The sequence below is a fragment of the Xyrauchen texanus genome, chromosome 4, assembly GCF_025860055.1.
Source record: "Xyrauchen texanus isolate HMW12.3.18 chromosome 4, RBS_HiC_50CHRs, whole genome shotgun sequence".
NCBI classification, from domain to species: Eukaryota; Metazoa; Chordata; class Actinopteri; order Cypriniformes; family Catostomidae; genus Xyrauchen; species Xyrauchen texanus.
Genome location: NC_068279.1, coordinates 5907754 through 5920870, shown reverse-complemented (window position 1 = coordinate 5920870; position 13117 = coordinate 5907754). Strand labels below are relative to the sequence as shown.

Here is a 13117-nt window from a genome sequence, read left to right as displayed (position 1 = left end):
TATCATAAATTCTTCTCTCTGCCAAGTAGGCGGCGATATGCATTAAGACAGTGAATCACCAAAAAACAGAAGAAGAAGAATGGGAACATGAAACTGAAATGGAGATTGACTGAGCAGGGAGGAGAATTACTCACCCTCAGACTATCCCAGCTATATAATAGGCATGTGTGAGATACAGGTCAATATTATATAATCTCTGCTTTTACTTTCACTTCCACTTTCTTCTTTTGTTTTTTTGGCGATTACATTCTTCATGCATATTGCCACCTACTGGTATGGGCTGGTCAAAGGTGGAGAATTATAGTAAAAAAGGACTTAAATATTGATCTGTTTCTCACCCACACCTATCATTCCACTTCTGAAGGCATGGGTTTAAGCACTGGATCCATATGGATCTGGTGATTTTTGGAGCTTAAAAGTACTGGCTACCAGTCACTTGCATTTTATTGACATACAGAGCTGAGATATTCTTCTACTGAGAGCATTTTTATCTCTGGGTGAACTATTCTTTAAAGCTGCTTGACCAAGAAATTCTGGATGGTAGGCTAGTTAAAAAGCTGGCAGGGTCACCAGCAAACAAGCATCCCATACTGGTGACTAGCACCCAAAAGATAACATATGCTCATGACCAGCAATCTTAATCTTGTCTGTAAGGTTTGGCATCCCCCCGACAGAAAACAGAAATAAAAAAACAAAGCAAGTGGAGGTTTGACTGGCATACTGATGGAGATGTGGTCGAAAAACATGGAGAGCTTGTATGTTGTCCATGTCTCTGCCAAATGGCCTTTACAAAAAAGGGCGACCAGCAATAAAGGACACGGCTATGTGACTGTCCAGGCTACAAGACGATGCACTGAAATAATTGGAAGACAGTGTATGACATTTTGAGCAGCTTTACTCAGCACTAAAAAGATGAAAGATGCTGAGAAGCCAAGGTTAGTGCGGTCAGCTACGGATAAAAAAAGTGCACTTTAAAAACGAATCTCTGACTTGCATTGTGTGGGTGGGGATAGCCTGCTAATGACTAGAGGATAAAAAAGGCGGTCTGGTGGATTCGTTAAGCCTAACATTTCAAAGCGCGGCAATAGAATAATTTTATCGGCAGAGAGGGTGAGAGAGAAACGCCGTGAAGCAGAAAGAGTGAGAGGAGGCCTGACAGCTCAGTGGTGAAAGATGACAGGCGAGAGAGGGAGAGGAAGGATATTTGAGGGAAAGTGTAACACAGGGATGCTGTCAAGCCTCAAGCAAGCTCCATTTAACAATCTGCAAGATAGAGGGACAGGGAGGAATTTAGAGAACCAGGTGGATGGATCTACAAGACATTGCATGTTTGTGGTATGGCTCTTCTGCATGCTCTATATTGCAGGTGAAAATATATCATGTGGATATGATTATGTAAATGTTACTGTTGAATAAAGATTTGAGACATTTGAGATTAATTTGAGACAAACTGAGGTAAGATAGGTTTTATGATAAATATGAATATAGCTAGCCATTAAAATACATTTACAAAGGATGAGTAATTTAGATAGATAGATAGATAGATAGATAGATAGATAGATAGATAGATAGATAGATAGATAGATAGATAGATAGATAGATAGATAGATAGATAGATAGATTTTTTTACCACATGAAAGCATTTGTCATTTAACAGCTGACGGAAGTGACATTTCAAATGCACATGATTTGTTGCCGTTAGCTTTAGCGTGTTAGCCAAACTCATTTCAACACTTAAATCTATTAAAAATATCTCAATTAATGAACATTTTCACAAAGCATGTGGTGATGGCAAAGCAGTCAACTTACAAAAGGTGCTGCCTTCACTGAAGTTTTGCTAGTTGCAACATCCTCCATTACTTTCAATTGTTTTGTCAAACCAGCATCGCAGCCAGGTATCCGACCCTTCCGCTTCATATGGCAAACCATAAGCGCTGAGTGCACAAAGTGTCCAACATTCCACACTCCGTTTTGATGGTTGAAGAAGTATATCATCTGGATAGTCGTGGTACACTTCTTTTTACCATTTTAAGTGTTTACATACTACTCACACTAGTTAGCTAGCTAGCTAACTTGACTCAAGCTTTCAGACAAGACTTTGTCAAGCCAAATTAAAAGGTTGTCTTGACAAACTACACTTATTTATTTTATTTTGTATTTATTTTTTCAGTAATGAACATGGTTTTATGTCAGTTAATATAAAACAGAGGCTAAGTTGTTAATGTTTTTCCTGAATTTAGCTTTCAGTGACGTTTTATAAAGACATCATTAATGGATGTGTTTTTTTCACCTGGTCTCCTAAAAAATGTCTGGCTCAAAAATCCCTTAATTATCTCTAAGCCTCCCATCGATAATCCCACACACAGAAATCAGTGACACATCCACACACAGAGAGACCTTTGGGCTTCAGATCAAACATTAGAAGATGGCGTCTTATCTTTCTGTAACACTCCAAAAACACTTCAAGCATGTTCACACTTGCAACACTCCCAGGAGACTTGAATCTAACATCCAGAAGTCCTTTCTCTGGCCCCATCTCCTCCATGCATTAAACACCCACACCACACTTATCTTCACCTGGACAGACTAAATGTCAAGCATGCTGGGATGTGATTAGCTCCATCGTTGCTATTAGCAATAGCTAATTCTGTGCAACGCTCCCTCCCATTTTTCATATATCAGTCCTCTAAATTGGCTGGTGTTTTTTGCTTGCGTTGGCTGAAGGATGGGAATGGGTCCCATCTCACAAATGTTTGCCGATAGCATTTAAACAAGCTGGCACAAGCACAGATAGGTAGTGTGCTCACAGGCAGGCAGCCATTTTAGGGTTGTTATATGTATAGAGCCCATTTGGTGGCTCACAATTTATTGTACGTGATTATAGATTGATCTTAACGACATATAGATCCGATGCTACAAACATGAAACTTCCAGGAGTGCCAACACAAATAGCTCATATCATGCACATCGGCAAGTGCACAGAGAACAAATGAATGGCCACTCTTTGCGATTAATTTAATCACGCAAGACATCTTTTTATTTATTAAAGTTGCTTTTATTCACCATTCAAAATAATAGATGGCAGTCACAGAATTAGCCCACAATACAAAATATATCATTTCTATGCACAACAATGTTTTAAATGAAAAATAAATATACAATACTAGGAGAAAAGCTTCAGTGTGCTTTTTTGGAACAATAACATATAACCCAATTCTATTAAATTATTGTTTAGCTTACTTTTGAAAAAATGCCAGCAAAAGTCCCTGTATTAATTTAAACAAATTACCAAGTTAAAAAAAAAAGCATTAAACTAAAAAAAAATTATTACCAAACGAAAAAATATATATTTTTAGACCAATATATTCCTTTTCTTTACACAAATTTAAATGATTCTTACCCTGTTCTGTAGACCAAAAAAGTCGGCTGAATGACGTTTTTCAAGAATATTAGAACTAGTTGTCCAATGCTAAGTTCACTTTCAGAAAAGGAGCTTTTGAAAATTTAAAAATGGATAAATATTTTAAATCTATCCCTCTTTACATCAGATTTACATCTGCTGAGCTTCTTCAGAAAATGTTAATTGCATTATGACACTAAAATTAATTTTAAATGACAATCAAGTTCAGTTGGTCGTTAAAAGTTGATGGACAAATATGTGGGACATGATGCAGTTGTGTTGGCAATGCTTTAGATTAGATGATTGTTCAAAATAGCCTATTGAACATAAGGAATGTATTATACAGTATGTAAACCCTGAAATTACACTGCATCAATTTTTCTTTAATAGTTGTACACACATCATATACACATGGATGGATGTTCCTTATTCTAAGACCGAAAGTTTCCCCCGCTACTGGTGCAGTTTGGCAGCTTGAACAGGGCCATGACGATTTGCTTTTGGGTCAGAACCGGTGGCAGTCTGTGATATGCGCAACATCAGGACCAATATTACAGTCCTATCAAAAGGGCAACAGTTCCCTTTTAATTGCAATTACTCATCTTCTGATTGCTTTTATTTATGAAATTAAAGTGACAGTAAGCTGGCTTATTTCAATGAATTGTCTCACTCTCCCCATTTTACCAAAACATCAGAGGAATCAATTAGGGACATCTGGGAGGTGAATTAGCAATGTACACACATTTCTGAATGGAAACGGCTTCAGGGCAGATTTCTTTTGCGATAAACCAAAACTTATGCGACAGTATTCTTTTAGCCATTTTTTCAATCGCAAGGCCATTTGAATGGAAACAGGTAGAAGCCGGCAAATTTGGCAAAAAAATGTGTATGCATTTTCACTTTTTCAATAACAAAATAGCACAAAAAGTGGATGGAAACTAGGCTATTGTAAATCATGCCTAATGTTTTTGTTTTTAAACCCCCAGTGAGCAAGCCAAAGGCAACTGTGGCAAAGAACATAAGCTACATTAGATGTTAGTTTGAGAGAGAGAAAAAATATTTTTTTTAGATGAAAATTTAAAAACAAATCTATATATTTAAACACATAATTAGTTTGGTTAACGTGCAAAAATCTGACATTGTACATCCACAAATAAATCACCTTGGAACCATTTGGTTGAAAGTAATTGAAAAATGGTTCACACATGTGAAATTTATTCTGGAAAAAAAGAACTTACGCATCATTTATTTGCAAATGCCACTTGGTTTGATACTTTGTAATGTCTACCGGAATTCAATTCCGATTTTTTAAGTTCACTTTCTGCTTAGCAACACCATGATTTAATTAATGCAGAGAATACATAAAATATTAAAAAGACAAATATGAAGCACATTTACAAACACATTAAAAATACTCAAAAGTAATATTTTACATTTATGCATTTGGCAGACGCTTTTATCCAAAGCGACTTACAGTGCACTTATTACAGGGACAATCCCCCCGGAGCAACCTGGAGTTAAGTGCCTTGCTCAAGGACCCAACAGCGGCATCTTGGTGGTGCCTCAACCCTGAGCCTAAACCACTGAGCCACCACTGCCCCTACATATATAATCAATTCTCAATGACAGCTCTATTATTATTAAAAAGTCTGATACCAAATGGAATGGTGGAATTCGCTAAATGTTTGGTCCTTGCTTTAAATAAAGTTAAGTTATTTTGCTTCTGAAGAAGCCATCCAAATGTTCCACCCCGGATTGGTCATCAGCAGAGGCTCCATGTTTTGCCAACACTGTTAAGAAGTGGAGCTGCTGAGAGGCTTTTTCATACATACATATATGTGGTGGTTTGCATTTAATTGGTTGTCAAGTATTTTGACTGTAATACCACAGGTATCTCCTGATCACCCAATCTGAGTGGATTTTTTGCCATTGAGAAGCATATTATTATCTTGTGATTAAGTCTCCAGAGCCTGTGCCTCCATTTCCATTTGTTATCACTTAAAATGTCTTATAACGTAATAGCTTGAGATATCCCAATATCATCAGCATAGACTTCTCCAGTGTATCATTGAAAATTACCTCACGAGTTGACATGTGAAGTAGGAAAAGATATAGTGAAACAACTCCACCTTGGGGCACCCCTGATGTCACAGATTTCCATGCACTGCATTTGTCATTTGCAACCACACTGTCATCTTCCTGTTGTGTAACTGTGCAACCAAGTCAACAGCTGTGGACAGAGGTTAATTGTTGTTAAATGCTGAAATAGCTTTGGATGTTCAACTTGATCAAATGCTTTTGAGATGTCTGCCAATAGCACTCGGATCATAGTTGGCTGATGTGAATCTGTCTCCCTTAGCCAGGTGTGTGTGTTTTTAACCAGAGCATTTGTTGTACAATGTTTTGGCAGATATGCATACTGGTTTTTGCATTCTTTCAAAGCTGTTGGCATTGGTTTCTTTAATACAAATTTCTCCTGAATCTTTCCAATGCAGAAAGTAAAAGAAATTAGTCTCTAATATAATTTTTCACTCACAAGGGGAACATTACGAACTGGGCACACTTTGGCCTCTTTCTATGATGTTGGTATGATGCCTACTTGATAGGAAGTATTGATTAGATGAGTTATGACTGGAGCTAAATCTTCTGCATAGTCATCAGGGCCGCTTGCTTTACTTGCCTCTAGTCTTAAAAGGGCTTGTTTAATCTGTCCAGTTTGCTTTATTCATCCATTTTTATTGATTTAGGCAAAGGAAATATTGTATGTGTTGTCACTTGTCAAGGCCTCCACAAAGAAATTATTTAAAACTTCTGCCATGTGATCGTCATCCACATGATCAAGTTTTATCCCAGCTCTTTTGGTTATTGATCGTCCAAGCTTGTTGTTGATGTGATTCCACCACTGTTTTGGATTCTTGTTGTTCAAGCTTTTGATTTATTTGTATAATATGTCCTCTTTGCTTGCTTAATATGCCACTGATAGTATTCCCAGCCTTTTTAAATTTTTCAAATTTTTGAAAAAATGTGTTTCTTTATGGCCATTTAGATTTTTTTCGGTCATCCAGGGTTTATCATAGCTTATAGCTTTCCTTTCCAGTGGCATGCACACATGCAGAGCTGTCTGGATGTGGGTATTTTAAGTGCCTTATGTCCCTAAATTCTTTTTGTCACTGTACATGACCAAAAACAAATGATCCCAATGCATAACTTATCATACATAACATATCAGCAATTATTAAGCATATTTTATTCAGTTATTTTGCTCTTCAACAGTGAACATGAAATAACATCTCATGCAAAATTAAGTAGCTGCAGTTTTGCCCTCAAACTGACCTCGCCATTTTGTTTCTCCTCAACAGGTGGTCACCTCCTCTGCTTAGTGTTATGGCTTAACCTGATGCCAGTGATGAACGGCTGCCCGGCGAAGTGTGTGTGCTACAGTGAGCCAAAGCTAACGGTGGCCTGTCAACAGCAAGGTCTGTTCTCCATTCCCACCGAAATTCCCGTCCGTAGCCAGCGAATATTCCTCCAGAGCAACAAACTGACAGTGCTCCGATCGACCAGCTTTAGTTCTGTGCATAATCTTACTGTCCTGTGGATGTACTCAAATAATATCAGCCATATTGAGGCGGGAGCATTCTATGGTTTGGAAAGACTGGAGGAATTAGATATCGGTGACAACAGCAACCTTCGTATCATAAGTCCCACCGCGTTTCGGGGTCTGACCAAGCTGCACACCCTTCACCTGCACAGGTGCGGGCTGTCCGAGCTCCCAGTTGGAGTTTTCCGAGGACTGTTCTCGCTTCAGTATCTCTACCTGCAGGATAATAACCTTCTAGCCTTGCACGAAGACACTTTCCTGGACCTGGCTAACCTAACCTACCTTTTCTTACACAACAACAAGATCAAGGTGGTGACCGACCACATGTTGCGTGGTCTGATCAACCTTGACCGTCTGCTCCTACATCAGAACCGCATCATACACGTGCAACAGCGTGCTTTTAATGATCTTGGCAAGCTGACCACGTTGTTTCTCTTTTACAACAACCTCACAATGTTGACGGGGGAGACCATGAACCCTCTGGTTTCCCTCCAGTTCCTAAGGCTCAACGGAAACCAATGGATTTGTGACTGCCGAGCCAAGCCATTGTGGGACTGGTTCAAACAATTCAAAGGGTCCAGCTCAGAGCTGGAATGCCACCTTCCAACTACTCTGAATGGGAAGGACCTGAAACGACTTAAAAGTGATGACTTGGAGGGATGTGTAGACGCTTCCTCGGAGGCTCAAACGAGCATCTTCAACACCAAGGCACATTCTGGAAAGTTCCTCTCACTGGATGACCCTCTTATTGAAAGCATTCCTAGGTGCTGTCTTTCAGATAATGACAAATCTTTCATCATCTCTAGTAAGTCACTCCCTGATCCCTCATCCTACAATAGTCGTCAGATCACCAACAACCCCCTGAAAGAGAAGGAGAACATTTCCAAGACTAAGTACCGGGAGGTTGATAGAGTAAAAAATGACACCCGTAATAAACAAAGTCTCAATGATGGTCCTTTGGGAACCTTGTCCAACAACCTTGACCAATCCCTGGACAAAATCAACCCAGAGCTTCTGGACAATCTGGAACCTTCTACAGCGCCCTCTAGAAAGAAAACAAAGTGCTCCAAAAAGCCCAAATCAGACCAGTCATGTCTAAAGGGTCACGGATCCACCATTCAAGCACTGGGCCTTCTGTTTTTCCCCCTGTTCTGGTTGTCCCTTGCCTTGTCCTAGTTCATACACTCATCCATCAGTTTGCTCTTGACAATGACACTGAGAATACCTGCAGTAGCCTATGTGGACTGGCAAAGACAATGAAAAGGGGGTTACGACATTGCCCCGCATGGTTGAGAATGAATAAGTTACAATGCTATAGACGCATTAAAAGAAATGGATGCCTTTACAAAATAAATGAGATCTAATGTATATACAACTTGGTGCCCAAATGTTTGTTCTACTGTATGTACTTTAAATGTGCTGTGTTTAAGAAACACTGCGGAGAGTTCCCTATTCACATCACCTCAAAAAAAGCTTCAACCGTTCAGAAAGTGACTATTGTAGATTAACCACAAAAAAAAATAAAAAATCCTGAAAACATGACTAAATGAGGATGACGAAAGCACCCAGGAATGTTGCAGATGGGAAACCAAGGGGAGTGACATGATTTTGTTCCCGATAATTTTTTTTCTTTAAAAGTTGATACCTGTGATCTATGCTGTTTTCTATGTTTTTCAGTATTTCAGTAAAGACATATGGTTATCTCTCCCCAAATATCTCCTATGTTCTGTTTTTGTCATGACTCAGGTGGCATTTGATAAAGGAATGCTGTCTATTTGTTAACTGAAATTGCGATGGAATCATAAAAATGCATTTTATTTTGCTGGTGTACGAGCATAAATACAGTGTATGACAAATAAAATATCTCATTTTTTACAGATGGCTTCTGATGATCTATATCACTGTATAACAGTACAGCAGCGCATGAAACAGATAGGGATACTGCATATAAAACAGTGGTTCGCTTGGTTTGCTTTTTGACCTTTAGGGTAGCAATAAGTTCTCTCTTCGTCTGACCGGGGGATACTCCTTGGTCGTTTCGCCATCCAACTGAGATGGGCACAAGGAAAATCTAAGGGGGCAGCCCCTCAAAAATGTCCTGAAAATCAAACATTGAAATGTATTAATATTACTAATAATTAATTTACTGGTTTTCTAAATGTCTCTTAAATTTCAATGCTTTCATGTTCTCGAATGTCAATAATTCACAGCACAAAAGACAATGTGGTTGCCACAAACAATTTATTTCCTTGTTGCAATCAAACCCACATTTAATGTTTAAGCCTACTTATTTTGCTATCCTAACATGATTATATGGTGAAATGCATTTCAATTGATTGAATTTAATTCAATCAAGTCAAGACATTTTTATTGGTACTGTATAGCGCTTTTAACAACATACATCATTTCAAAGCAGCTTTACAGGAAATCATGCATTAACAAAAACTGAAACTGTAATATCTAAAAGTCTTAGAGTGATCATTGTGTAGTTTGATTAAATGTGATTGTAAACTGTATATAGAATTTAAATAATTAAATAATAATTGTATTTAGAACTCCATTGAGCCAACTGAAGGAGACTGTGGTAAGGAACACACAACTCCATAAGATGTTGGTTAATGGAGAAAAATAACCCTGGGAGAAACCAGGCTCACTGTGGGGGCCAGTTCCTCTGGCTAAACAACATGAATATAATACCAATATTAGTTATTAAGTAAGCGTTTAAGTCCATTGTTTTTATGTTTTTAGTTTTTTTTAATATTTAGTTTATATTTATATATATATCCATCCTAAATCCTGAAGTGAAAAAACTGAAGTGATATCTGGCTGGCAGTTGTTTGTCATCATCTTTCACATAGCAGTCCAACAACAAGCAGGAACGGAGCTGGATCTGGCTGGCTCTGGTAACCTCGGGATACAAAAAAATCTATTAGCGTAGATGCCATTCAATTGTATGCAGAGTTATAGACCATGATGGATGTCCGATAGACCTAACTAAAGCAGCCTAATTGTGAGTTTAAGGATAAATGAGGTGTATGCCTGGCTAAATTGATGAGTCTTTAGTATGGACTTAAAGGTGCACCCAGTAATTCTAATCCAATATACTTTTTGTCAAATTCTGCAAATATCTTCTCACAGTCTGCTAGATGTCCTTTCTGTGGGTGGGCTGAAAAATAAATGAATAAATGGGACATTTCAGACCGATCCACACAACACAACTCCAGCCAATGAGCAACAGGGGGTGGTTCTTGCTTGTGCACAGGATGGGGGGTAGGAGCAGAGCAAGAGGGAATTTCATTAGAAGAACGATGGCAAATCTGGCTCTTGCGAACTTTCTAAACTCCAAGGAGAACAACTGGCTGAGAAACAGACCAAGAGAAAAAGTATTATGATAAATCGAGAGAGCCGCATCAACATCGGCAAGGATTTTCAGTGGCTGAGAGACCTTAGAGAGGCAAAAGGAATTAATTTGTGTGCATGAATTTGGGGGGCTGAGCTTCCAAAAGATATCAACAGTGTTTCTCAGGAATTGCTGAGTGCACCTTTAAACTGAGTGAGTGTGTCTGCATCCCAAAGAGTGTTAGGGAGACAAATCCATAGTTTAGGAGCCAAATATGAAAAGGATCTACCTCCTTTTGTGGATTTTGATATTCTTGGAATTATTAACAAGTCAGAATTTTGTGATCGTAATGAACGTGACAGAATATAGCATAATGTCACTTAAGATCTGTGAGGCTATATCATTCTAACCTTTGTATCAGGATTTGAACAATCCTGATATCTGTTCTTAAAAGGATAGTTCACCCAAAAACCGAAAAGTCTCATAATTTACTAACCCTCATGCCATCCCAGACGTGTATCACTTTCTTTCTTCTGCAGAACACAAAATTATTTTTAGTTGGTCCTCTCTGTTGGTCCTCACAATGAAACTGAATGTTGGCCAGAAAACATAAGGTCCAGAAAGGACATACAGTTAGCATTAAAGTAATCCATATGACTCCAGTGGTTAAATCCATGTCTTCAGAAGCCATATGATATGTTTAGATACAGATCAATCTTCAACTACTGTGTCAATAAAAATCTCCAACTTTGACCAGCCCCAAACAGTAGGTGGCTAAATGTGAAAGTTAAAGTCACTTACACACCAGAATGTGGAAGTGAAAGTGAAAGTGTAGATTTTCAGTAAAACAAACAAAAAAAAAACTTAAATATTTATCTGTTTCATATGCTTTAAGAAAAATCTTATGGATTACTTTTATGCTTACTTTATGTAGTTTTTGGACCTTCAAATTTCTGGCCACCATTCACTTGAATTGTGAGGACCAACAGAACTGATATAATCTTCTAAAAAATCTTCATTTTCACCACCGTTCAAAAGTTTAGGGTAATTTACCCATTCTATATTATAAATACTAAAATAGAATTTTTTTTTGCCCCAATTTAGACAGAATCATGTACAGAATGAACAGCCTCTAATCTGTTGTATACACTTAAAAAAACCCAAGTATGGGTCATAGACTATCACACTGTAGAAATCTACGCTGTGTCCTCTCCCATAAACAGATGGCGTGGCGTGCTGGGATTGTTTGCGGATGATGACCCATTGCTTTGTCAAATCTGGCCAGTGCTCAAGTCCCTGTCCGCTGCTTTCAACTACTTCTGCACGACAGGAGCTGGCAAGATAGAGACTAAAGAAGCGACAGGTTTAACCAGCAATAATGTGTCACACTAAACACACTCCTGTCAGCTCGCTTGCACCCCGTCTACACAACAATCTATGTTACAAACTAGAACGCTGCAAGTACTCAATTTAGAGCTTTGTTGGTTATAATGGGAGCATAGTTTAGTTGCGTCACAATGCAGGCTTAAAGTGTAGACAATATAATATAAGGACAAACACTTGAGGTTTAAAGTCAACATGAATTGTTATCTGCAAACCATTTTACTTCCACAATAAGAAGTATTTCACATGAAACAAGTAAGCCATTGCTTTATAAGTCTGCTCACAATCTATCACATTGCTTTTTCAGTGTGCTAACGCAGCAACCTCCACCACCCCACCACCACCAGTTGTGTCCCGTCCTGCACGGGAGTAGGCTCCTGGACCCCTGCCTCCTTGTCAGGAATCAGTCAAGCTCGTTCCAATCCACCACTCAAAGATCACTCTCCCCAGAATACTAATCACACACACACCTGGTCATCATCTATCACATCATCAATCAGCTCATAAGAACACTCACCACGATTCCAGTCTTTGTCAAGCCTCCAACAGGAACAGACCGTTTCTTCCCGCATCCTGAAATCTCCGTCAACTCTGAATTCCTGAGTATCCTATTTTCCTTACCTGATTCATGCTAACCCTATGCACTGTTGTTCTGCCATCTCCAGATCTCCCACCCGATTCCTGAGCCCATGTCCGAGATCTGATCAAATGGCCCCAATCACCCCTAGAAGAGAAGAGGGGTTAACGAACTGATACTGAGTGATATTACTACGTTGGAAGTTATCTGGCTTACCTGTTGTTCTCTGTACATCCAACGATCTTCACCTGCACCCGAAGATTCACCATATACTTACCTTCCACGATTATTACCTGAAATAAACAGCATTTGAATCACTTACCTCCGATCTCCTGGTCTCTACCCTGACACTCCTATCTCTGGCAGGATATGATGGTTCCGAGCACTACAAATTCAGACCACCAGACGGGGCCTACGCCAAAGAGAGACATTACCTTTCTGTTTTATATTCATCAAATAAATGTCATTTTCAATTTCACTCAAGCCTTCCTGATAGAAGTATTCTTATTTTACATATTATTGACAGTGGATGATAAAGGACAATTAATTATTGACATTATTGTCATCCTAAATTTAGCATTATTTTAATGTAGTTTGAATGCCAGATAAAAGTTTAAGGTTCACTTATGCAAATTAAGTATGAAATCTGTTAACATAAATGTGTAGGAAGCCATACATTATATTCATTCACAGAATTATTTGCAATGATTTCCTACAGCATTGATATTTACATTTACATTTATGCATTTGGCCGAAGCTTTTATCCAAAGCGACTTACAGTGCACTTATTACTGGGACAATCCCCCCCGGAGCAAC

General features: G+C 38.6%; 1 protein-coding gene across 1 annotated transcript in view; it reads left to right on the top strand.

The window, feature by feature from the left end:
- The window catches only part of LOC127643304 (reticulon-4 receptor-like), a 94864-nt gene extending 86016 nt beyond the window's left edge, over positions 1–8848 (top strand). The window contains exon 2 of the mRNA XM_052125986.1: positions 6760–8848. Coding sequence (XP_051981946.1) covers positions 6760–8177 — 1418 coding nt within the window. The 3' untranslated portion in view covers positions 8178–8848. The remainder of the gene's footprint in view (positions 1–6759) is intronic.
- Positions 8849–13117: the final 4269 nt, after the last annotated feature.